The following is a 27,796-nucleotide window of genomic DNA, read 5'->3' as shown; positions in this document are numbered from 1 at the left end:
ACCAGATTTTATGCAAGCATTTCAGTGAAAGAATGTGCACACATATGTATGAGAGAGTGCAAGCATGTACATGGATACAATACTATGCAAATACACTGAGAGCCACAAACACCATGATCTTCCCTGGGAAACGAAAGTAAGGTGACATGATCTAGCAAACTGATTTGGAGAGTAGGAATTAGGATACCTGTATTCTACTCTGAGCTTTCCCACTAACTGTGTGTAACCTTGGATAATTTGCATCAGTTTACCAATGTGTAAAATAGATAGAATATGAATCTCATGGGGGTATGTGTTATTTTTCTTTGCTCCTTGTTGATCACTGACCAGAGTCTTGAAAAGGAATAGGAATTGAAAAGGCAGATTGGAAGGTTGTGTGGTTCCATTATATCTTTAGTAAGCATCCCTGAATCCTCAACCAAAATGTCATTTTTCCATCATCAATTCTCTCAAAACATAGCAACACCCCGCGCCCCCAAAGTGAGTTATTTTACCACTCTCACCCTTGTGGTGAGAGCATATCAATGTCACAAAAAAATGCTATATAGCTAACCCAAATACACAGATCCAGTAGGTCTCTGGTACAGTACAGATCTGATAAAGGGACTGCTGTCAGAAAATCCTTTGTAGCACCTCCCAAAAGTGCTCACTTTGTGATACTAGGACATGAGTGTGTTTCAAGGGGTGTCTGAAAGAATGCTTGAACTGACCTCTCCTGGCCACAGAGACTTACTGACAAGCCGAAGAGCTGATTGAATTCTGGGAGAGAAACATGTCTGTCCTCCATTTTCCGGCGGACGTTGCGGATGGCATGGCTGGAAATCAGGAGGAAGCGCTTCAGTGACTTCAGGGATGGCAGTTGCTTCTGCCATTCACAGCAGATGTCTCGCAGCTTATTAAAGAAACAGCGCTGCAAAGAGCCTCCATCCAACACTGATGGCAGAGAAACAGTAGGTGACTTAGTTGTATGATTGGGAAAAGAAGGAGGAAAACAAATGATGATATTCAAACCCAATCTCCTCTCTCCTACTTACCCCCTCACTTGTCTTTACCTACAAGTTTTCTTCCCTAGGACTAATGCATTCTCTCAACATATTCTGCCTGTACTAGCCTCTGGCTTGGATTCAGAGTTCTGTCCCTCCCTTTAATCCACTGGTTTTAGACATACGAGTGCTTATGGATACACAGAATACTCCCTCCGAAAGTCACTCCACTGGGACACTATGAAAAAAGGAGCAACAAATATATATCATTATGCTTGGCCCACACACTTCTGAGTCAAACCCCTTTTGAGAATCACAGGCAAAAAGTTCTGACCCAACAGTAGAATATTATGGACAAGAGGTCTTTCAGTCATCAATTTATTAAATAGTTATTAAATCGGAAGTTCATCATGCTATCAAATGGCTGACAGTTATCCAGGGCAATAGACGGCTTAAGGTCACAATAAGGATCCAAAATCAGTTTAGTAGATGAGACATAAATGATCCAGTACTGGGAATTGTGAGTGCAATGTATTGTGCATACTGGCAGAAATGTATCTGTTTATAAAGAAAATTAGATGCAGATCAGAAAACTGTAAAGACTTTGCACAGGGCTTCTGTTGTCTTGACACAGGTCACAAATGTTAGTCTGGGTTAGACCTGGATTAAGTGCAGTTGAATTATATTCACTGAAAACAATGGATACACAGAATGCATCACGTGAGGGATCAACTAGGTAATAACCCAGCACTGTCAAACTGCAGAAATGTTTAAACTGTTGTCTTCTTCAATCATTTTCACACAGAGAGTGAACTATCGAATGTTAAAAGCATGAGGGACAGAAAACCATCTCTGCCACACTACTGCTTTGCCATTATAGAGCAGAATCACAACACTATAGAGAGCAACAGGAAAAGTACTAGCCAGACACTCAAATCCTTTCCTGGACTCATCTCAAAATTTCATTAATCCCAGCATTCAGTCTGGTGAGCAATAAACTGTGATATTTGTGATAACTTCTAGCTTAGCAATGCAGGGTCTCTCAAGTAGGCTGCAATTTTAAGTTTGCTGTCCAAGTAAAAACTATCACCCAATGCTAAATCAACTTGCTTAAAGGGCGAGTAGAGCTAATGCAATTAACTATCACAGATCTTTCTACTTTATAGCACTGAAATTCTTTACTGAGTAAACTACCTTTTCAATTTCTATACTATAGCAACTCTTGCTAGCACTAAGAATGTCTCAGCATTAACTCCAGTTTCTCAAGCACGTTCTCTCATCCACATTACTGGATGTCCAGTTTCAGATACTTTCTTGCACCTGGTGAATGAAGAGTTTTGGTTTAATGCACCAAATATTGGCAAGTGGTCAGTCTGTGATATAAATCACCTTTGATTTACTTATTTTTAGAAATTTTAAATAGGCAAGATATTTAATTCTGAGAAGTGCACTCACCACACATGCAGCTATTTTTAAATTGAGAAGATCAATATAGATACTGGTCTACATATGCTGGTTAATATAGTCTAAATATGCATACCATTACACAGCATAATGCCTGTGAGGCAGGTTTCCTTAACCAGGCATTTAAATAGTATAGTGATATTGTGTCACTAACCCAAGTTTTTAAAATAGTTTGAAGTCTATTTTCATGAAAGATCAATGGTATTCTGGTCTATAATGGCAAGTCTCATCTCAAGACAAAAATTTCTCTTTTTAAAAGATTAAAATACATCCTAGCAAATCAAAGTTATTTGTTATTTGTATTATAATAGTACTTATAGGAATCAGTGAGGAGCGAGGCCCCATTGTGCTAGGCACTGTATAAACAGAGTTAAAGATGGCTCCTGCCCTAAAGTTAAGGCAAGACAAGTGGGTTTAATAAGCAACTGAAAAGTAGGGCAAGGGAAACTATAAAAAACAACAAAAAACCACATACATAGTTCATATATGTGCATAGCTGGATGGTTTCAAATGCTATATTCCTCTCCACACCGCCATACTCTAGCATAGTTGCTTGCAACCTTTTTGCTTTCTGCCCATATTCTTTCCACAACTGCTATTTTTCTTCCCCTTTGTATCTTGTCTCATTTCTCTTTTCTGTGATTTTTGTTCTGGTTTTGCTTTTAATTTTTCCATTCTTGTTTTTATTCTTTATGTAAGTTTTAAGCAGTTTGTGAACTCCATGCCATGGTAAGCTGACACCATTTTTTTTTTTAAAAATGATTTACAAGCTAAATTTTGAGTAAAAAGTTACCTGGAAACCAATGTTTGGAAAAGATAATATGCTGACATTAAGGATAGTTTTTCATAACTTTTCTACTTAAATAAAAAGTAAGGTTATGTTAATAAATAATTTAGGATATATTTTTGTTCATGGACCATATTGTGTTGGAGGGTATATACAAGAGGAAGATAAAATGTAATGCTAAAAAAAAAAAAATCACCATGTTGGGAAAAAACAGTAATATGGTGATAAGGAGACATGACAAAAAATAGTGTAGACAGCAAAAGTTATGTTAATTGAAGCTTGCACATGTGTATTGCACAGGTTACAGAAGATCCAGTCAACATTGAGTATTGTAAGAAAGGCAATGAATAGGTCATGTGGAAAGGTATTAAAAAAACAAAACAAAAAAAAAAACAAGCGAACAAGGGACCAAGTAGGAGAATGATGGACCAGACATTGATAAGACCACCATGAAGTGGCTAAGAGCAACCCAGAACCCCTGAACTCAGTAATTCGGGCCCCCAGCTGTTCCATCTTATCTTATCTACTTATCTGTCAAACTATAAATAAATGATTGTCTGAAAATTTATAAATAAAAGGCAAAAACTGATTAAGTCTAATTGAGTGGACTTGTGTCTCCATTTCCTACCTTACACCACACTACTCAGACTAATGGAATTTTTGCAAGGTCATCTTCAAAAAGGTATGTTTTGTTGATTTGCCCTTCCGGTTTTGGAATTATTTTAGTGCCATAAGAATGATCCTTGTTTAAAACATTTAAGCTTGCTTTTCTAGACTACGTAGGGCCACGCTGACATAGATCTCTGGTTCCCACACAGTGACATGCACTACACTGTTGAAATCACATTGGCTACAGAACTCTAACCTCCAAACACCGTACCCCCAAAAGAAAGAAATCCACATCTAGAATCCAATCAAGGGGATACAAATATTGAGCCAAACTTTCACCTTGAGTACCCTGGGCACAAATTGCATCTCCTTAACCCTGTGTGGCAGTTGCTTTGGAAAGCAGATTATCCTGGAGGGTGGTAATCAGCAGTATCATGACCATACTGCCCTGAGGATTCTAACCAGTGAAAGCAGATTTAAATTCCAGCCAGGCTCTATATGAACCTCTCTGGCAGAGGCTGCCTGGGAAGAGTGCTGGTCCCATCTCTTACTGACTGGTTCTACCTACTTTGGGAGCTGCAGCAGTCAACTCTGCTCCCCACCCTGCAAAAAACAGGAAGCATGGGAAGTTTACACCACCATGTCCCCCTCTAGGCAACCTTCTGTTGGCACAGTCAGAATACAAAGGATTAAATCCAATGAATCAGAAATCAGCAGCAGCCTATATACAGCAAGTGAATTCTTATGATTACTAGTGCTTTGTCCGTCATGGGCTATTTTACCATCCTTACTCATATCGAGTATTCTAAAAGTAGTTCTATTTAAATCAATGGGACTGCTCTCAGAGAAAGGTATTACTCAAGTGAGTAAGGATGGCAGACGCTAGGCCTACGAGACTGAAAATTTATGGAAGGGTTATGAGGCATCCACAATGTCATCTAGGGTATAGTGGGAATGAACAAGTCAGTTTCATAAAGAAATGCTTGCAGCTCTTGAGAAATGATCACAATTCTAAGTAGCTCAGCTTTCCATAAGGGCCTGCAGTTTTCAAGTATCCCAGGAGATGGAGCCAATTTACTATCAGCTCAATTCTGAGAAAGCAAACTGGGTTGGCATATGAATGAAAAAATGTTTCCTGAATCTGTGGGACTAAAGAGCTGCCAAATGTCTTGAGAAGACTGTTTAAAAACAAATTTTGTTTATATTTCCTGCACTTCCCTTCCCACATTCTCTATTAAAGTCTACCACCACATAATTTTTCTATGCTCTGGAGGAGGAGAGCTAGCACTCGCTATTTAGGCCTTGGCCAATTTGATTGAAACCAGCTATTTGCATATAAAGAGGGGGCGTGATAACAGTCTACAAACACATGAAGGCTGTACACATCAAGGAGGGAGAGAAAATATTTAGGGTGCTGTAAAGGATACAGCCAAGAGTTATGGGATGAAATTAAGAAAGAAAATTTAAACTGAATATTGGAAAAGATTTCCGGACAATGAAACCTAATGGCCAGTGGATTAGTCTTGCAAGGTAAGAAGCCCATCCTGCAGGGCTTTTAAAAACAGATTGGAGAAAGTGTATAACAGGAAATAACATTTCATTGTCTGGGATGGACTAGATTACCCAAGAGATTATTTCCATTTCTAGCTTCCGATTCCTGCAGCATCCGACCCTCACTCCAGCTCCAAATCAAATGGTAAAAGGAGGTTTGGTAAGGCTTAAAAGTTAAACCTTCTAGTGAGTAAATGCGATGGAACTGGTTGTTACACGGTGCTCAAACAGTGCACAACTGTCTGTTCCCTACCCAACGTCAGCTGATTGTGAGGGAATGAAGGCACCAGGTAGAAGGTCCAACAGCGCTCCACCCATCATCACGTAGTCCATACAGTACTGATGATCTTATAGAAGATTAGCGTTGGAAGAGACCTCAGGAGGTCATCTAGTCCAACCCCCTGCTCAAAGCAGGGCCAACACCAACTAAATCATCCCAGTCAGGGCTTTGTCAAGCCAGGCCTTAAAAACCTCTGAGGATGGAGATTCCACCACCTCTCTAGGTAACCCATTCCAGTGCTTCACCACCCTCCTAGTGAAATAGTGTTTCCTAATATCCAACCTAGACCTTCCCCACTGCAACTTGAGACCATTGCTCCTTGTTCTGTCATCTGCCACCACCGAGAACAGCCGAGCTCCGTCCTCTTTGGAACACCTTGCCCCTTCAGGTAGTTGTTTCACCAAATGTAAGGGCCTGGGGTTTTGACACTTGCAGGCTCAAGCGTGACCATAGGTGCTGTCATCTTGACCTTGCATGTGGGCAGACATGCTCAAAGATTTAAATGGGTTGCACTTATGATGTTTAATGTAGCTGCATAGTAGAGACTCCACTGATTCCAATGTGGACTGAAAAGGCACATTAATGGACTACCATTAGCTAATCATTGAAAAGGTTACTCATGTAAAGAAACAAATGCACTTCAAAATTACAAAAGGTTAACTCCTCAAGAAAGACTGACAATCAACTCTTCACAGAAATCTCTTCATTTAGCAACAAAAGAGCTAGAGTGCAGTTACTCCTTCCAATGTGACTCAACTCTGATTTTCAGGAAGTAGGTAGCTTAGCAGTTTCGGAAAAATCACACCCCTTTATTGGGCACCCCAAATCACTAATCAGTTTTGAAAGTCTTGGTTCAGGTCTCGACTCCATGCTTGCACCTTGACCACAAAGTCATCCTTCATCTCACATTCTGTAAGAGTGATGAATGCTCTCCTCCCTATTTGCTTGCCAAAATATCCCTCCAGGTATTCCAGGAAGTATTTCAAATTACAAGTGTTCCAACAGACAATCTGTGGAAATCCATAGAGGAATATTATACTTACAGGTGAACTTCCTCTGGTCTCCCTCTTTCTCCTCTTCCACACTCTGCTCTCTAAAAACAGAAAGATCAGTCTGTAGCACTTTGTCAATTGCAGCGTGGATCAAAGATGCTGCAAGAGGCGGCGGTGCATTCCTGATGCGAAGAAAAGAAAAAAAGAAATATTGTATTAAATTTAAACTGAACCGTGGCCTTCCTGAAGTCAGCAACCTCATGGCTCAAAAAGTTAGAAAGCCCTAGCAGCTACCAATAATTGTGACTCCTGGTCAGGGATGTAACTTTAATAGTCTCCAGAGACAACTGAAAACAAGTGTCACACTTTAGTATTATCAGTATTTGCAGACTACAAAGACATTTATAAGTCTCTAAACTCAGTTTAGATTCAAAGATAGCAGTTCCCTTGAGAATGCAGGGGCAGGAGGTGCATGAAGTGTGATTTCGAACTGCTGCTTCATTTTTAACTCTTTCAATCACAGATTGCATCTTGTGCTCTTGCATTCTGTGATGGGAACTGTTACCTACAGAGCCTTGTAGGACTGAGCTCAGGCACTCTGCTTCTCACACTGTGTGCCTTGTTTTATTTATTTTTAAACAGATATGATAGGAGTTATTCACCTTCCCACCCCCAATACTCATTTCTTTTGGTGGGTTTTTGCTGATTTCTTGCTTGAAATGTGGATAATTATCCATTGTGATATACAAAGCATATTAGAATCCAAGTGTATGGTATGTGCACATCACTAAACACATAGAATCTAGAGCTCCAATACACTTTGGACAGGTGAAGGGAAAGGTGACTGAATTTTTGTGCAAAGTGTAACATCTTAGCACAGCATAGGTCAGAGAGAGGTTGGAATGTTTTGCCTCTACCATTCCAGTCCCCAGGTTCTTCTGAGCGAAGGCTCCACAAAACCGTGCAGAGTGGAACTGAAAAGAGTGGCCACTGGGGATTAGGCTTTAAACAGATATAGTACATGCATAGAGAGAGTGTTATATGATACACACAAGAGACTCGTGATAAGCCTTTAAATAATAAATTTGCAGATTCAAGGGAAGCCTGTTCCAACTTTAAAGTTGTGTGACTGCAAAATAATCTTTTCATATGTAATATATCTGTGTAGCAGGTATCAAGAATTCACTATTGAGGATCTCTGGGAGGAGAGGCAGTGAAATAAAAACATTACTGGGAATGAAGAAGTTCATGAACACAGGATTTCAAACATGGCTCTGAGAGTCTCTGGAAATCAACAGGATATTAACACTGCATCCAAAGAAGTAAAATGGTAAGCCATCTGGATCAGGTCAAGGACAGGTTTGGGTGGGAGCGGGGTTTCCCAGAATGAGTTTGGGAAGGCGTGCATAAAGTGGCTGGCTTTAACGTAATAAATGCTCTATAAAGATTCAAACCCCAGTTTTCAAATCTTAAAAGAAAATGTATAGTTCCTAGTGGTGCTAAGAGCTCAAATGTACAGTAAAAGCTATTTTATCCAGCCCTTCACCAACTGGAAATCTCTATAAACCAGCACTTCTGATCTTCATTGAAAGTCCAGTTTATAGTCTGGTTGGCACGGGGCCAGCAAAGGGTTGGGGGGGTTTGGGAGGGGGTGCAAGGTCCCATATCTGGGGGATACTCACCTCAGGTGGCTCCCCACAAGCAGCAACCTGTGCACTGCCTCCATCTGCAGAGGCCACCCCCGCAGCTCCTATTGGCTGTGGTTCCTGGCCAATGGGAGGTGCGGAACCAGCGCTCGGGGCAGGGGCAGGGTGCAGTGCCCCCCGGATCCGCACCCTGAGCCCCCTCCCACACCAAATCTTCCTTCCTCTTATATAGCTGGCATTTTTCACTTACCAGCACCCCCCCATTCACCCAACATGCTGGATAAAACAGCTTTTACTGTATTTCAAAAATTCTTGCTGAAAGGCAGACTTTGTCAAGCATTCATGGCCATGTGTGCCTCCTGCTACAGCAAACAAATCTTCATGCAGGTCAGCTGGCTGCTAATATACAACCTTGTTTTATGCAATGTTCTGTAGCAGCGACATCCTACTTTAATTTGAGAGTGACTTCAGTACTCCAAAACACACACACAAGCATATTTGCAGTCCTCCTTTCATTTCAAAGCTTTCTTGTCAAAACTAGAAGCTACTTTGCCATTTCTTTTAGTGCATGGTTAAGCCTGAAAAGGTCTTTGTTTTCCTATCCAATCTAAACAGACAAAAGCAAAGCACATCTGCTTACTAGGAATATGTTAGCATGACTGCGCTGACAAAATGGACAACTCGACCTTTCAAAACCACCTTGCAGATGAGAAATGCAGTCAACCTACGTAGAAATGCAACAGCAGTAGGAAAGTGTTAAGCTGAAAATGTTTTATTTCTCCCCCTTTTGAGCTGCTGCATCTTTGGGGGGGGGGGGGGGGGGGGAAGGAGGAAGGAAGAGAATTCAATACAACATGAGTGCAAGAATGCTTCAGCAACTGTCAGCTGCCCAGCTAGTCTCTGCATTGCAGAACAAGGCATAGCATGAGGAAGTCATGCAGTGGTGCCGATTTAGCATGTCCAATGAAGACACATTACATGGACAGGAGAACGCTCTCCCATCAATGTAATTACTCCATATAAATGAGATGTGGAAGCTATGTGACCAGCAGAGTGTCCCCCGCCGACATCAAGCAGCGTCTACACCATGCTAAGTCGATGTAAGTTATGTTGCTCTGAGTGGGTGGGGAGGGGGGGTTTCACACCTCTGAGCGACGTAACTTACATTGACTTAGTCAGTAGTGTAGACAAGGCCTATGATGTAAAGCTGCTAACATGTTTAAAATGTCTAGTCTAGACAAAGTAGCATATACATTAACCTGTGCTAGGCAGGTCAAGTTAAAGCCTATACTCCCATCTGAGCTTTCATTCATCCAGATAGCTTGTCTACATTAGATATTTCAAACGTATTAGTTAGAACATGTTACCTAAGATATTCTAGCATCACATCTTTTATCTTAGCCTAGAAATAGTGCAAGTGTTTGTATCATGATTAAGCGTCAATATAAGTTCTATCTCCAGAGATGGAAACAGAAAATATTATGAGGAAAACAGCAGGAAAGAAAATGGGTGAAACAAGAAGAGAAATCACAGTATACTTTAATGGCCTTTAAGAGCCACAGTTAAGGATCTTTTCCAAACTTACCTATGGTGCCTTGTGAATTGGATTTGACAGCTAACCCAGTTTTCTAGTTGACATTAGAATAGTGTTCAATACTTTGGTTTCACGTTAGGCAGGGTTCTACCTTCAAAAGCCTTGGCTCAGTATGGGCTGGACCCTAGACACAACTTTAAAGCACAGGAAATGCTGTAATGCACAAGTCTCACTGAGACATCTAATCACAGGAAGTGTGCAACATTCTTGGTAGATTCTGCCCTCCGAGTAAAGGAAAAGAATTACAAACATGTCACATCCTTCCATTCTTGCCAATTACCACTCAGCTCCCAAAAGGAAATCCACTGAAGATTCCTTAGCATTTTCAGGAAGCAGAGCAGGACACTGCCAAGTGAGATGTGGAAAAAAATAGCTTTGCAGTGTCCTTTTTAGACCTGAAACGAACCTAGATGTTCTGAGCTACATTTTATAGGGTTTTACTAGCAGCACTACCTACCATACCGGGCACAGTGGCGCGTGCCTGTAATCCCAGCTATCTGGGAGGCTAATGGATCTCTAAGGTTGTGCTGGGCTTTGGTGCACTATGCTGATCTGATGTCCAGTGCCACTGACAGCCTAGCCAGTGTGTGGCTGAAGGACTGGCTACAACAACATGAACCAAATCGATCAAGGTGACGCTGACTATCTACCTTGCCTCCTCTTTACTTTAGCTCATATGAAATTACCTGCATGGCAATGGTGTTTGAGATTCAAATTAGATATTAACAGGCTCCAGTCCCACCTGCTCCAAAGCAGAAGATTAAACAAAAATATATATTTTTTTGGTTAACCGAGGAAGGGAGCAATGGACAGTTACAATCTGTCTCTCTTCTCATGGGAGAGAGATAGTATGGAGGAACAGGAACTGATTTAGAAGAGGAGGAATTGGGTGCCTGTGTTCACGGTCCCTTGGTAGGCTACACCTGCTGTTTTTTTGTTTGTTTTTTTTTTTTGCAGGGATGCTCTCTCTGTGTGCACCCCACATGGCCAGGACCCAGGCCTTTACCTCTAAGGGTGGAATTTGCAATTTACACACTCAGACCAGGAGAACCTGGGCTACAGATCCCTGGTATCAACCATGACTAATTCAGCAGGTTCAACAGGAGGTGGACTATTGTGATAACTGGGTTTACAATTTAAATTGTAAGCTCCACTGTAAAAAGTGAATGACAGTTCATAAGTTGTCACAATGACCTGTTATATAAAATTGTTTAAGAAAAGATGCAAGGAGATAGAAAGACAATTACTTTAAACTGAAAAGGTTTTACGGATAATCTTAACACTGTTCTTGAGTAGTATGACTGGTAAACAAGAGGAGTAGAGCACTGGAAATCAATTGACCAAAACTGGCATGTCAGAAATTAGACCTATTGGTGGACAAAATAATGAGGAGATTGGCTATTCCACCCATCCCTTTGGGGAATTTTAAAAAGCAAAGAGACTTTGAGAGATGAAAATTAGCAGAAGGGAAAATCACAATGCAGGCTGATTGAAAGATTAGACAAGGAGAAGGAGCACATTTCACCACCAAGACTGCCACCCCCCACCGTCTCCAGGGACCCCAGACCTTCTTCATCCTAATCCTGAGACACATCCTGACCAGACCAGGCCCTAGAGAAGGACCCAGATGACACCACCCCATCCACCGGCTCTGGCTAAATCCTGAACACAACCTGGGATGTGAGACTGTCTCCTTCCCTTGTCCCCTAATGTGTCCTCTCTCTCTCCTTTTTCTTTCTGTCTAATCAGTGTCTGGTTTAGTCAGGCAAGCCTGCATATTTTGCAATACTGCTGTAAGCCTGCGAAAGAGGCAGCTAAAAGCAATGCCCCAAGCAGCCCAATGCTGGTACAAATGTGTCAAGTCTGAGTGGCCAATAAGACAAATGTGTGTGCCAGTGTTTTTCCAGCAGTGAAGTTGCAAGAGAACACCAGAGACAGAAGCTGCATTTTGTATTTTTGCTGTTCTTTTCTCTTCTCTCTTGTATGTGTATCTGTCTTGTTTTGTCTTCTAGAAAATGCTGGGCAGAGGGTCTGGGGGGCATGGACATTGGGCAGGGGGCTGCTCGGGCCCCAAGCTCAGGGCAGGTGGAGGGTCCGCCATGGCTCCCCACAGCTGCCCACCCAGCTATTACCATGGCTGGCGCTACTCCCCCCCCGCGCCAGATCTGCGAGAGCCGCGCTGGCAGCTGTGGGGAGCCTGGATCGCTCCACTTACCCTGGGCAGGGGGCTGGGACACTGGGCAGCAGGCTGCTTGGGCCCCCTACCCAGGGCGGGTGTAAGGTCCGCCGCAGCTCCCCACCCCAGCTCCCCACCCCAGCTCTGGCCGGGGGGCGGCTCAGAACCACAGCCCAGCCATGGTAGGAGCCAGGTGGGCAGCTGTGGGGACCCGGGCAGCTCCACAGGTCTCCCCTCACCCTCACCAGCATGGAGCCCAGCTGGGAAGCTGCAGGGGAGGGGGAAGCTGAAAGCAGCCCCCAGCCATGTCCCAGCCCTCCAGGCTCCCTGCCCAGCAAGGGCAGGTGGAGGGTCTGCAACTCCGCGAGGACTCCCCACAGCAGCCCACATGGCTGGCCCCAGCTGGGCTCTGGCAGGGGGGATGCCTCAGAGACTCAGCCTGGCCCCCAGTGTAGAGCCCTGCAAATCCGCGGATATCTACAGATAATTATTGCAGATCCTCGATTGTATGCAGACTATAGCTATCTTCTCCAGAGTCACTGCCCCAATTATGACACCTTTGGAAAGGTTCTGAAAGCACATGATACCGACCTTCTGTTTTGCTCTGTGCCCACAGATTACAGCTGCTTCAGGACTGAGAATTGTGCAACAGATGGCAGACTCTGAACAGCTGTTCTCTGGTGTGCTATACAGGGAAAAACAAGCTCTATACAACTTGGTAGGTGGTGGCATGAGGACTTGCTAAGACTGATCAATACCTAAAGCCCTAAGTCCTCCTGGCTCTTTTAAAAATCTAGTTTAGATTCTTCCTCCGTCTCAATCGCCCCATGTGATACTTTCAGAAGATCATCTCTGTTATACGACCAGACAGATAAGAGGCTCCCGATTGTACCTGTGAAGTTTAATGCAGGGATTCTCAACCTTTTTCTTTCTGAAGTCCTCCCAACATGCTATAAAACTCCACGGCCCATCTGTGCCGCAATAACTGGTTTTCTGCCTATCAAAGCCAGGGTGGTGTTAGGTGGTAGCAAGCAGGGCAATTGCCTGTGGCCCCATGAAGCTACATTGCTCAGGTCTCAGCTTCAACCCCGGGCTAGGCTTCAGCCCCATGCAGTGAGACTTCAGCTTTCTGCCCTGGGCCCCAGAAAGTCTAATGCTGGCCCTGCTCAAGACCCCCTAAGGGCCCCAGACCGCTGGTTGAGAACTACTGATTTAATGGACATATACATCAGAGAATGGTATGCTGGCCACTTGCCATAGTCCAAGAAACTCATATGGAGCCATTCTATATGTTCAATTACATGGAGTCACACTAATACTGCTGTGATGAGCATGGTATAAAAGTCTAAACATATTAGATAGAAGTTTTTGTTAAGAGAACAGAAGATTGGCAGGGGCAGTCTGAAAAAGTGTAGATGGATTCTCTGCTTGGAAGGGAAGTGACAGCATTTCCAGGTCAGAAATAGTCTAGGAAACAAAAGCTGCCTTTAATAAAAATATTCCTCCCCGTCCTGCCTTGTAATTAACTGCAGAACATTTTCATTCAAGTGATTCTAATGGTCATTACTTATTTATATTGTGGTTACACCCAAATGCCCTAATTAAGGTTGGAGCCCTATTGCACTAGGCAAGATACAAACATCAGTCAAAAAGAGAATAGTTGAACGTTCTTAGATGACAGAAAACAATTACTGCACAATTTCAGCAGCCCACTTGTTGACTTTTGTGATCAATGTTTTCCTGATCTTTAAAACACACAGGGAAAGGAGGAGAATGAGGGATTTTAAGATAGAATTTTCATCTTCTCTCAGAATGTTTTTCATCCAGCTGGAAAAATAAAATAACCACCATACGATTCTTTTCTGACAAAAAACTGTCAAAGACTAGACTTCAGGGTCTGATCTTCAGAATCTCTATTATTGCTGGCTGAAATATCTATATTTTGATAACAGCCTTATAGATACTACTAAAGTAGATACTACTAAAGAGCCACCCACCATTCCCTCTTCATCCCCAAGAGCAAGATCAACAAAACTCAAACACACATAACATGTTGGGGAGGAGGAGACAAACAATCCCCACCCTTCCCACCTCAGCCATTCGCTGCTGAGTCAATTCCATGGGGAATACAGTTCTCACTGAAGAAGTCTGATTCCAAGTCCTAGATGGTGACAGGTTATTGATCACAGTAAGGGGTTGAGAGATTATAAAACTCCTTGGGGAAAAAAACAACAACCCAGTAACATCTGTTATTAACCTTCTCTCTGTGAGCCATAAAGTGAAGCCCAAGCCTTAAGGCAAGTGGTGTGGGGCAGAGAAATTGCTATGTATCGAGGGATAGCTCAGTGGTTTGAGCATTAGCTTGCTAAATCCAGGGTTGTGAGTTCAATCCTTGAGGGGGCCATTTAGGGATTTGGGGCAAAAATTGGGGATTGGCCCTGCTTTGAGCAGGGGATTGGACTAGATGATCTCCTGAGGTCCCTTCCAACCCTGATATTCTATGTTCATTTCAATTATCTGAGTCAGATGCAACCTTTTAAAGAGTCACATGGGCGTTGGCTCTCTTAACTCAGAAACATCCCCTCCCCCTTGGGAATGTTCAAAATTGTACCTGACAGATGCATGTAGAGACTTCTCTGCAGTAGAAGCCCTGCCCCAAGACAACCACCCATCCATGGCTACGAACTAAATGGTACTGTTCAGAAGTGTAATATAACATTAAGATAACGATTTCAACAGAAGCAGAGTTATTTCATACAAACTACTGGAGCAGAGCCTGCAAATTCTACAAGTGGAAAACTGAATTAATTTTTCCAAGGATCAAAATAAATCAATCTATTTTACACAACTTCTGGCAGTTTACAGAATCTCACAGTGCATTGGTCACTTCTTAGGTGAGCTGTCTAGTCTATTTTCTGTTTTCTACTTGCCATGGGTCAAGTTTGCCAGAAGCCAGTTACCTGTATTGATGAGGGCTACTCTGTGCGGAGCTCTCAATTATGCATTATTTTGTCAGTATCAAGTTCTATAGTATTGTCCTGCCACCAACTCCTTCAGCAGTAAGCATGTTTCAGAAGATGACACAGGCAAACATTTGGGTCTAGGTAGGGGGCAAGAAATTACAGCTGCAGCTGAACTCTGCAGTTTTCCATGACCATATCCAAAGGCCTTGTTAAGCATGGCATCAGCCAGCCTGGAAAGCTGTTCCTAGTTAGGGAAGAAGTGGTCAGCACATCACGCACAGCAACAGCTTGAGCCATGCCAAATTTAAAAAGAGATGGACAAATGGTCTACATTTTTGTGTGTTTAAAACAGAAATGAAATCAAACTAAACATAGAAAAATTGATAGAATTTAGCAACTTACTTGGCTCGATGGCACCAGCATTTATATTACATTGTGTCTACCAAGACCAGAGATCCTTTTTAGCAATCTGCTCTTCTCTTGATGCAAATCATAATTTATTTTGTATTTCTATTTAATACATGAACATAAGCATAGCATTACCAGAGGCAAAATTCTTATTCAACTTCCACAGACCAAAGTTGAGTGGGGACAAGAATGGAAATATTACACAGCTCAGTCTACCTGCTGCCAGCCATCAAATGTACATAAAGAACTCTGGTGCAGAAACCAGCTAAACTTATTCCTGAGAAATGGGGGAAAGCTGGACTATGATAAAGCCACTGATCTAAGATGGCAATCCCAATACCCTAAGATATTTTTTTTGGTCCCAACAGAAAACAGCACAGCGTCTCCAATTTAGATGCTGGTCTCCTGATATCATGCAAACATGCGTTCAGATTTAATCCAAACAAGAGCTCCTAAACAAGCAATATCCAGTGTTACCAACTCTCGTGATCATGAGTCTCATGATATTTGATGTTATACTTAAATCCCCTGAAAGCATACGATTAGCAGAGATTTCCACTTCCATTTAAAAATGGAAGTAAGTTTCTAGTCCTCATGTTTGCAGAGAAAAGCTGGAAAACATAACGTGGCTGAAGTGACTTTTGAACATTTCATCTGGCAAAACTGATAATCTCATAGCTGTTCTGATGTGGAACTTTTCCATCTTATCATGACAAAGATACCAGTCTGAAAGATGACAGAGGGAATACAATAATGGTTTATACGAATATACTCACTATAATTGTATTAATCCCAACCCAGCTGTGGTGGAAAAGGAATTTTAGTACATATGGATGAACCATCTGCAATAAAAAAAAAAGTTAACTTTGCAAGTCTGAAGTGGAAGCAGCCAAGGCAAAATTCTGCTTCATTGGTCACAAACTATTGGGGCTTGTCTCCACTTACTGGGGCATCGAAGCTTGGGTCTAGGGAAGACCCACTAGATCGATCGCCAATCGCTCTCCCATCGTCACCGGTACTCCACCGGAACGAGAAGCACAAGGCAAGTTGATGGGAGAGTTTCTCCCGTCAGCCCAGCACAGTGTTGACACCGCAATAAGTCGACCTAAGGTATGTCAACTCCAGCAATGTTATTCAGGTAACTTAGGTCGACTTAGCCCCGTAGTATAGATCTGCAAATGCACTGGTTACTTTAGCAAGCTGTGTTAATAAATGACATCACATTACCATTTATGTCATTTTCATCTTGTGTGCAGGACTCTAAAAAGATGCTTCTGATTCTAACAATACCATTGATTAGTGTGAACAATGGGGTTTCTGAAAGAGGCAGCCATTTGTTAATCCCATGATTTCCTTCAATCATGCTACTACAGAGTACAGCTGTTCCCACCAAATACAGAAAGAATGATTTGTAAAGTCATGCTTCACGTGAGACATCACCAACAATCTGTAACTCCTGGATGAGTCACTCTTATTCTAAAGGCTTGCTGTGAAAACAATGTTGGTACGCCCACTATATTTCATTAAGATATTTGTAATGTCGCTAAATACTTTGCACTACTGTGTGTGTGTGCATGTGTGTACACACACACACAAACTACTGGATCACAGTGCTACTGAAAGAAGAGGTTGTGTCCAAAAAAAAAAAAAGTTACCAGCATCACCCAAAAAAAAGGAGATATGAGAAGGAGCCAGTAAGGAGGATTCAGGGGAGGGATAGGGACAAGAAATCATTTTCTCTTTATATACATACTTCACAAAAGCAAATACTGACAACCTTAATTCTCACATTTCCTAATTGTTGAGTGCTTGCCTTACAACCTGAATAACATTCTTTTAATATACTCTTTTTACCATAGCAAGTCCTTACCTCATTCGTCCAGAATTCCTGTCCCACTCTCCTTGCCCAGGCATCCCAAGTTCCCCTCTCAACCTTCCAGCTCCTTATCACACTCTTCCTTCTCTGCACCTTGGCTCCTCATCAGATCTATCACCTCTCCCCACATGACCTCCTTCCCCTTGTCCATATGCTTCTCAGCTCCAGTCTCATTGCCCAGCCAGTGCATCTAACCCCTCCCTTTCCTACTGGCTCCCAGAGCTACTGTGATCCTATTTCTCTCCCTGATTCCAAGTCCAGTTCCTTTCCCAGACAGTCACAGTTATTCCTCCCCTCCCGCACCCACAGCTCACAGCCCCCTTCCCCTTCAAGCTCCTTGTCCCAATCTGCTCTCCCTGCATAGGTCTGACTCTTCTCCTCTTTGCATTCAGATCAGGTAGCTTCCTCCTCCACATTACCTGGGCCCAGCATTGGGGGGTGGGGGTGCTGTTTGGCCCTGAGAACCCAAGGAAGAGACAGTATCTTTGCTCTCAGTTCTGATGCACAATATGGCTCTCAGCAGCCCAGAGCTCCAACTGCAGGAAAAGTCCTGCTCTGCCGTGCGTTAAAGTTATGTGCACTGGCTCTTTAGGGAATTTAACTGCTAAAATCTAAGTCCCCTCTAAAGAGCATGTGCAATTTTTCACAGGCTTATACTTTGGCCAAATGTGGGCAGATTTTCATGGGGACAGCAAGAAGCCCAAACACAAAAACCACTCTCCTGCCCAATTTCAAGTCCCTCCTACCAAGTAATGGGGGGTGCTACAGCTTTTCAAAGAAAAGGTCTCTGGACTTAACATAGGGAAAACATTTTTCCCTAGCCTCATTCTTGGAAACTGCTTTACCATTTTGGCTAAAGTTTTCCAAAACATCCATCCTGAGGTAGACACCCAGCATGGAAAACATCAACCCGAATGCTTAAGATTTGGCAAAGTTGTAAGAAAGATCCTGTTTTCAGTTGCTTATAACAGGAAGTGTCAGGCAACTTTAATAGGCAGCTCTATCAGTCCGGCCTAAAGCAGTAGATTTTATTATGGATTTAAAATATAATTAATTAGTTTAAAAAATAATGTCACTGGAATACATTCCAGGATTCTGTAGACATCACAAGCTAATCAAGACTAAACCACAAGTGTGACTAGGATCCATCTTGTATTTAAAAGCTTAATGAAGCCTATTTATTGACTTTCAGTTTATATACATAGGGTAAAATTTTCAAAAGCACCTATCCTAAGTCCTAGTGTAACTTAGGTGCTTTTGAAAATTTTGCTCACATTGCACAAGGACTGAAGATTTCAAGTGTCAGAAGCATAATTTTCCTTCCTGCCCCAAGACTTATTTCCAGTTCTGAGAATTCCAGGCACTTCCAGTTATTCTCTCCCCCAATGCAACTGTACTCTGTACCAGATGTATGGCAGCACTATTTTTTTCCTCTCAGACACTTCCCACAGAAGACAATCTGCATATCTCTGAGTAATACTTGGCTCCCTGTCAGGGAAAATAAATTGGGATGAAATGGGAAAAAGGTGAAATAATAGATAAAAAGCACATAATGTGCCCTTTGAAAAATGGGAATGCTGGATCAGAGCGTTACTGTGATATAGTGGAACCGGTGTCACAATTAATCTCGAGGCAAAAATCAAAATAATTTAGATTTTCCTTTTAAAAGTGTTTTTCTGAAACCAGAATGCCTGGAAAAGAAATTTAACATTAACTGAAGTGAAGAGAGAGAGGACAAACACTTATTGAGAACAGAAATATTTGACATTTATTGAAAACCATCAACAGGGTGGTGAATGTGTACTGGCAAACAAACAAAAACAAAAAAAAAAGAAGAGTCAGAAAGGCATTGGCAGTTGGGGAGACAGTCAAAATAGGAAGTTAGGAGGAGTCTCACAACAATTATTGTAGTAGAGTCTCTTCAAACAGGAAGCCTGCTTGTGTTTTATATTGTATGTAACCGAAGAGCCACCATCTTCTAATAAATTTCAGCTCCTTTGAAAAGGGAATCTGGAACATTTCTATACTAGGTGAGGACACATTTCACTTTACTTTCTTGTATGTGTAAATTAACAAAATTTCAGATTAATTAAAACTTTTAAAGCTACTGGAAAGCATTTCTGGATTCCTTATGCATTGACCCATTTTCTGCAAGTCTTCATGGAAGGTGGCTTTTACCTGGAAATACATTTCAAATAAATAATACTCATTTTTTTGTAGAATTTTTAAGCTCTCACAAGCTCTCATTCTGCAAATGCTTAGGAATGTGTTTAACTTGGCAGAATGCAAACAATCCTGTTGAATTAAATCCCACTAATCACAGTATATAAAGTTAAGCCCACGTGCAAGTCTTTACAAGATTAATGCCTCAGACTGCACAATCTCAGTGCTGTGCATAACTACAGAGCTATATAAAACTATTATTCATAGTGCCATCTATAAAGACAACAGCACATATTGAGAGCAAGAGTTAGATTGGGCTTGAGCTAGCCAGCTGCTTCTTCACCACAATCTGCAAAACTGGTGGTCCAGAGTCCCTTGCAGAACCTGAAAAATCCCAGTTAGTTTTCCACTCATTCCTCTCAAAAGCCCTGCCACAGAAACCTCTCTCGTACTGGTGGATGTCCGAATACAGCTCCCTCCAGAGGCAACAAGTGTTTTTCCTTATATTGGATTGATAAACAGCAACACTGGACGCAATCTCAAGAAACAAGGATGCTGCCAGTCCATGAATTCTGGGCTTATCTATGTGGTGCAGCAAAGCACACCAGAAAGGTGTGATCTGTACTCTATTGCTGTGTGCAGATCCAGCCGGTGCGCTCTAAAGGATACCTAGTTTGTATTAAGAAAAGGAGTACTTGTGGCACCTTAGAGACTAACAAATTTATTTGAGCATAAGCTTTTGTGAGCTACAGCTCACTTCATTGGATGCATTCAGTGGAAAATATAGTGGGTAGATTTATATACATAGAGAACATGAAACAATGGGTGTTACCATACACACTGAACCCGAGTGATCACTTAAGGTGAGCTATTACCAGCGGAAGAGCAGGGGGAGCTGGGGGACCTTTTGTAGTGATAATCAAGGTGATGATTTTGTAGTGATAATCATTTCAAACTGCAGTCTGATCACCTAGAAGACCCTTCTTCACCACAGAAGTTGGATATTTTAGTGCCAAAATTTGACACTACACAAAACCTTCTCGTATAATTCTAGCTCAAACTAGAAGACAAGAACGACCACGAAGCTTTAAACTGACCCTGCTGTTTTCTTAAAGTCTAACAGTGGTAGGACTGGCTATATTAGAGCCTATTCCTGATAAGCATCTGTACTGACAATCATCTTACAGCAGCAGGTGACTGGATCTATGTTGTGATGATCTTAAGTTCCGTAACTTGCTCCCATCCTTGACTACAGACAGCCTTCACCACTTTTAAACAAAAACCCTAATGAATCTAATAGCTTTTTCTCTCTTTTAAATTATGGCCTTTAGAGCCCTTTCCTTTCTTTCTCCTCCCATGCCATTTCCTTGTCTTCCCCATTTGTTCTGCTGGTTTTTAGTTTGAAAATCTTATTGTGATTCTTTACCCTTTAAAACTATACTATGATTTATTGTGTAAAGTCTCAATATGGTGGGGAGGAGGAGTGAGAGAGACTGTATGAAACCATCAGTCTAGAGAGTTTAGTTATGGTCTTTGATTAGATTACGAAAAATGAGGCTGAATGCTGCCAGAATCTTCCTCTGGTAGAGCCCTGTGTCCACAAACTTCTGTCTTTTCCAAAAAATAATTTCTCTGCCCTTATATGCAAATATTTGGACTACCACCTCCACCACATGGCAGCCGTTTTGGGAATGAGTTATGTTTTTCACCTATGGTTCAAGAGTTGCATCCACTCTAAGAGCACAAACTGAATGGCAAAACTTCTTTTTTGTAGTGGGACCCAATATCTGGCATTTTAGACTTATCTGTACTGTGCCTAAGCAATGCTGCATGAGACTTCCTGCTTCACTTTTTTGCCCTCTATGGAAAGGCAGGAGACAAAATGAAAGGACTCTGTCCTTTAATAAAGAGTTATTTCTGATTTTTCAGAGCGTTCCCCAAGGAAGAAGCGTGTTGTGCGTCCCTATGCCATTTTTATCTACTCTGCTTTGTTACACAGCTGCCTTGTCTCTCTGAATTTTTCTGGTTTCAGAATAGCAGCCATGTTAGTCTGTATCTGCAAAAAGAAAAGGAGTACTTGTGGCACCTTAGAGAATAACAAATTTGAGTATAAGCTTTCGTGAGCTACAGCTCTCACTTCATCGGATTCATTCAGCGGAAAATACAGTGGGGAGATTTATATATAGAGAACATGAAACAAGGGTGTTACCATACACACTGTAATGAGAGCAGTACTTGCGGCACCTTAGAGACTAACAAATGTATTAGAGCATAAGCTTTCGTGAGCTACAGCTCACTTCATCGGATGCATTTGGTGGAAAAAACAGAGGAGAGATTGATATACACACACAGAGAACATGAAACAATGGGTTTATCATACACACTGTAAGGAGAAAGAAAAGGAGTACTTGTGGCACCTTAGAGACTAACAAATTTATTAGAGCATAAGCTTTCGTGAGCTACAGCTCACTTCATCGGATGCAAATGCATCCGATGAAGTGAGCTGTAGCTCACGAAAGCTTATGCTCTAATAAATTTGTTAGTCTCTAAGGTGCCACAAGTACTCCTTTTCTTTTTGCGAATACAGACTAACACGGCTGCTACTCTGAAAACTGTAAGGAGAGTGATCACTTAAGATAAGCCATCACCAACAGCAGGGGGGGGGGGGAGGAGGAAAACCTTTCATGATGACAAGCAGGTAGGCTAATTCCAGCAGTTAACAAGAATATCAGAGGAACAGTGGGGGGTGGGGTGGGGGGGAGAAATACAATGGGGAAATAGTTTTACTTTGTGTAATGACTCATCCATTCCCAGTCTCTATTCAAGCCTAAATTAATTGTATCCAGTTTGCAAATTAATTCCAATTCAGTAGTCTCTCGGAGTCCTTTCCCCCCCCTGCTGCTGGTGATGGCTTATCTTAAGTGATCACTCTCCTTACAGTGTGTATGATAAACCCATTGTTTCATGTTCTCTGTGTGTGTATATAAATCTCTCCTCTGTTTTTTCCACCAAATGCATCCGATGAAGTGAGCTGTAGCTCACGAAAGCTTATGCTCTAATAAATTTGTTAGTCTCTAAGGTGCCACAAGTACTGCTTTTCTTTTTGCGAATACAGACTAACACGGCTGCTACTCTGAAACCTGTAATGAGAGCGATCAGGTAAAGTGAGCAATTACCAGCAGGAGAGCGGGGGGGGGGGGGGGGGCGCGGCAGAGGTGGCAACACAACGGGACACCTTTTGTAGTGATAATCAAGGTGGGCCATTTCCTGCAGTTGACAAGACCGTCAGAGGAACAGTAGGGCAGGGGGTGGGGGGAGAATAAACATGGGGAAATAGTTTTACTTTGTGTAATGACCCATCCACTCCCAGTCTTTATTCAAGACTAAGTGAATTGTATCCAGTTTGTGAATTAATTCCAATTCAGCAGTCTCTCTTTGGAGTCTGTTTTTCAAGTTTTTTTGTTGAAGAATTGCCACTTTTAGGTCTGTAATCGAGTGACCAAAGAGATTGAAGTGTTCTCCGACTGGTTTTTAAACGTTATAATTCTATAATTTTTCTAGCAGTAGACCAGGAATAAATAAGCTGGGGGGGGGGAGGGGGGAAGATATTAGAATGAGCTTGTGGGACTCAAGGAACTCTCAGACATAGGCTGTGTAATCACAAGTGGCTGGAGGGCAGGTATGTGAAGAATTCTGCTACTGACAGGGAAAGCTCCTTTCTGTGTAAACAGCATGAGTGACAGATAGGATGAAAGCACAGCAAAAGCAGCATGGACTCTCCACTTTCAATGATTCACACAAGAACGGTACTGAATTTGCAGCTATAACTAGCGGAAGCCCCAATTCCTAAATGTTAGTTCTTTTTCAGGTGACCAAAACACAGAGAGCTCTTTTTTCCTGCATAGAATTCCTTTTAGGAACTTCATCTTGGTTCACTTGGTGATTAGTTGGCTGGGTGTTTGTTCAAGACATGCACCACCATGCATTAGTGGGATGCATAAAGTGCACATCCAAAACCACTCTAATCTCCTAACAGTCTAGAAATCACACCACACACCATGTATTTCAGATCCAACTTAAAATGCAACACTTTCATTAAACAGTGCTCTGATCAAAGACAGTTCAGTTACAAGTTCATAAATGAGGACTGTCTTGAGATCACTACATTACTTTTCATTTCTGACCTTAATTGGAGACTTAATTTGCATTTTTGGTGTTGGAAAGCTCAAGAGTATGAATCTAATACACCAGCCATAATAGCCTGACAATTGCAGTTTTAGGGCACTGATATTAAAGGAATATATTGTAGTTGCATTTTTTTTTAAAACAGTTAAAAGATTATGTTAAAATGTTTGACTTTTGCAGAGAAAACTTACATCCTTTCAAGGCTATGCTTTTTATGCACTCAAGTGCTGAAAATAAAATCACTGCACTTGTCAAAGAGACAAGTCTAGAGGTCAGAGCAATACAATGGGGCCAGGATAGTCCCAAATCAGATTACTTTTATGGCCTTGGGTATGTCATTGAACAAATAGGTGTGAATTTCAAAGTCACCTAGGTGACTTGGGAGCAAAAGTTGCTAAGAAAGTCAATGGGACTGGTACTCCTAAATGACCTGGACGCTTTTGAAAACCCTACCCAATGTCATCCCACCACCCCCAAATACCCACCTGAAATTTGGATACACAGTTTACACATGTTAAGGAGGTGTGTGTACCTAAATGGAAGCAACCTTAATTTTCTCTCATTCTTCACTTCATTAATTCCTAGCTGCTTTGACTGCACAAAGCCATCTTTTTATTTAGAAGACCTGTGAAGATCTACATAAATCCACAATATTCTTCTGCAAGTCCCCTGTAATTATTACCTTCCATAAAGCACACAGTGTGGTAGGTGCTTTGCAGAACATATCAAATATGGTCCCTATTCTGAAGTGCTTACCAGAGACAGAATGTAACAAACAGGCAAACAGACAATGGGAGGGAATAAAATCAGACGTCAAAGGGTTACATCAATAAAATAATGTGGTTGTTCTCGCTGGATAGAGAATCATCATTTACTGATTAAATTATAAAGCAACAACAAAGCCAGAGGTTAAAGGGCCTACTACATGAGTGAGTGGGGGAGGTTCTGTTTCCTGCAATGTGCAGGTGGTCAGACTGGATGATCATGATAGGCCCTTCAAGCCTTAAAATCTATGAGAAGGAGCCTCCACCAACTAGAATCAAGGTGAAAAAAATATTTCCCTTGAAATTGTGATGTAGGATCATCAAAGCAGCATAAGTTTATAATGGCAAGCTATTAAGAACTGCAATGTCAACTTTGTCTAAATTTGTGTATCTATTCTAGTTAGAAGTATCATACTTCAATTGCAGTCAGCTTGGGTAAATCTGAAAAATTGTGTTTTTTCAGTTTATTTTGTGCATTTGACAGCCCTTTGTGCATAGTGAGCTGTGTTCCATGCCGAGTCAATCATTTAGGCCTTGATCCTGCAACTGGATTTACACCCGGGTAGAACACAGCACCCACTGAGACCCACTCTGAAATCGCGGGCTCACCCGCTTAAATCTAGCTAGAGGATTGGGACTTTTAGTTTCCCCCATTTATGTGCATCTGTCACAAAGGAAAAAGAAAAACATTTTAAAAAGAAAATGAGACTGTAAAAATCACAAAAGTTGGCAGGGGTCAGAGGAGCACATGTATTAAAAAACCTTGTGTTTACATTTGTTTTGGTTTTTTAATGCTAATTAGATTTCAAAACAGCATCTCTAAACTTAGTCCAATTCAAGCAGTAGATAGCACAATAACAATAGCAAGGGCCCTGTCAAAGTTAGAGATGTTTTCTGAAGATTTCTTACCATCCCGCACACCTGTTAAGTTCCACAGACATTAGCAACACTAGGAATCCTAATGCAAATAGGATGCTGGTGTATTATTTCATGTAACCTGGCTCAGAGCAAGTCTAATCACACATGCAAGTCCACCTAAAGCTCCCAGTGTGGTGAACACCAGTGCAACTTAACAGGTGCTAGCAACATTTTCCTATCCTAGACTTGCCATTACTCCTGTTTGGATGCATGGAGCTTCACTCTCTGCAGTTACACCAATGGAGCTCTGCACACCTTTGTCACTCTGTACCAGTTTCACTGCTTACTATGGGGTGACCATCTTTCTGATTCATGCCCCAGACGACTTTAAGGAGCATTGTCAGGCCTGCACAGGCACCATGGACACAGGATCTCCCAACCTTACCATGTAAAGTTGGAAGTGTCCATGCAATACACGTGGCTCAGCTTTCAGCACTGCATAGGGCAGAGAATCAGTTACTCAATGCTTCCCGAAAACAGAGCATGTGCCCCAACCCATGGGCACAAGAAAAGAGACATGGTACAGCCCCTCACTCCTCTGCACCAACCCACCCAATCATACACCCACATTACTTAACAGCCCCCGTCCCCAGTGGTCACAACACCCTCCTTTCTGTCCCCTCCCGCACAGTGGCCACAGCTGCCTCTCATCCCCGGTTGACAGGCACAGGCATCGTTGTCCCCCCAGCCATCTCCTGGCTGGCAGGCACAGCCTCCCCATCCCTCTCCAGGCCTACTGTCTCCTCCCTGGCCCAGCCCCAGCTAATGGGCACAGCCCCCCCGCTCTACTGTCTTTCCCCCCCCCGCCCCGGCGGATGGGCACAGCCCCCCCCGCTCTACTGTCTTCCCCCGCCCGCCCCAGCTGACGGGCACAGCCCCCCCGGCTCTACTGTCTTTCCCCTCCCCCGCCAGCCCCCCGGCTGACAAGCACAGACCCCCCCGCTCTACTATCTTTCCCCTCTCCCGCCAGCCCCCCCAGCTGACAGGCACAGCTCCCCCCCGCTCTACTATATTTCGCCAGCCCCCCCCGGCTGACAGTCACAGCCCCCCCCGACTCTACTATATTTCCCCTCCCCCGCCAGCCCCCCCCCAGCTGACAGACACAGCCCCCCCCGGCTCTACTGTCTTTCCCCTCCCCCGCCAGCCCCCCCGGCTGACAGGCACAGCCCCCCCCAGCTCTACTATATTTCCCCTCCCCCGCCAGCCCCCCCCCGGCTGACAGGCACAGCCCCCCCCAGCTCTACTGTCTTTCCCCTCCCCCGCCAGCCCCCCCGGCTGACAGGCACAGCCCCCCCCGGCTCTACTGTCTTTCCCCTCCCCCGCCAGCCCCCCCGGCTGACAGGCACAGCCCCCCCCAGCTCTACTATATTTCCCCTCCCCCGCCAGCCCCCCCCCGGCTGACAGGCACAGCCCCCCCCGCTCTACTATATTTCGCCAGCCCCCCCCGCTCTACTATATTTCCCCTCCCCCGCCAGCCCCCCCGGCTGACAGGCACAGCCCCCCCCGCTCTACTATATTTCGCCAGCCCCCCCCAGCTGACAGGCACAGCCCCCCCCGGCTCTACTGTCTTTCCCCTCCCCCGCCAGCCCCCCCCAGCTCTACTGTCTTTCCCCTCCCCCGCCAGCCCCCCCGGCTGACAGGCGCAGCTGCCCGCCGCCCGCTCTCACCTGCTGCCCAGGAAGCTCCTGGCCAACTCGGCCAGCTCCCCCGGCGCCTCGGCCCTGCTGAGGGCGGCGCTGCCCTGCGCGCTCCAGGGCAGAGGATCCTGCGGGCCCAGCGGGGACGGGAAGTCCCGCAGGAGGGAGCCTAGGACGCCCCGGGCCGCCTCCGCGGGCAAGGCCATGGCCGCGTTGGTTGGGCGCGGCAGGCGCCTTGCCTGGAGCAGGGCGCCCCACGCGCCGCCGCCGGAGGGGGGGGGGGGGAGCGAGGCCACCAACCGCCCGTGACGGCGGCTTTAAGGGCAACAGGGAAGGGGCGGGCGGAAGAGGGACCAGGGGCGGGGCCTCCGGGGGCGGGGCCAGGAGCCATCCGGCCGGGGGACGGGGGGGGGTCCCTGGGGGACGGGCCGGAGCTGCTGGAGGGGCCGCACGAGCTGAATGGGCGCGAAGCGGGAGGGGAGCGCTGGCGTCACGGGGGGGGGGGAGGGGCGTTTACCCAGAGCGAGCGGCCCCGCTGCGGCTCAGCCAAGGCCCGGGCTTAGTCTGCGCCAGCCTGGCTTGCCAGGGATGAGCCCCGGCCCCTCGGGGCAGGGCTGTTCACAGCACCCCCCCCCACCCCCCCGCGGGGCTTGCCGCACCAGCTACGAATGTAAAAAATTGCTTGAGCCCCAGCACCGCTCTCATTACAAATTAAGCACTGGCCAAGGACCAGGGAGAGCCACGGGGGTGGGGAGGGGGAGGGGCTCACCTCAAGAACCTTTCCCCCCCCCCCTCCCCTT

The 27,796-nt window shown here is 43.9% G+C and overlaps 1 protein-coding gene across 2 annotated transcripts in view; it reads right to left on the bottom strand.

Annotated features, from left to right (window-relative positions):
• PPM1F (protein phosphatase, Mg2+/Mn2+ dependent 1F) overlaps window positions 1-27,485 on the bottom strand; it is a 34,462-nt gene extending 6,977 nt beyond the window's left edge. The window contains exons 1-3 of one of the 2 annotated variants that reach the window (XM_038373306.2): window positions 27,027-27,485; window positions 6,718-6,848; window positions 734-933 (exon numbers count right to left, since the gene is read on the bottom strand). In XM_038373306.2, coding sequence (XP_038229234.1) covers window positions 734-933; window positions 6,718-6,848; window positions 27,027-27,202 — 507 coding nt within the window. In that variant the 5' untranslated portion in view covers window positions 27,203-27,485. The remainder of the gene's footprint in view (window positions 1-733; window positions 934-6,717; window positions 6,849-27,026) is intronic. The other variant, XM_043498209.1, reaches the window with a different exon arrangement.
• Window positions 27,486-27,796: the final 311 nt, after the last annotated feature.

The sequence above is a fragment of the Dermochelys coriacea genome, chromosome 15 (assembly GCF_009764565.3).
Source record: "Dermochelys coriacea isolate rDerCor1 chromosome 15, rDerCor1.pri.v4, whole genome shotgun sequence".
Taxonomy (NCBI): Eukaryota; Metazoa; Chordata; order Testudines; family Dermochelyidae; genus Dermochelys; species Dermochelys coriacea.
Note: the sequence above shows the minus strand (reverse complement) of the source record. Positions and strands in the feature narration are given on the sequence as shown.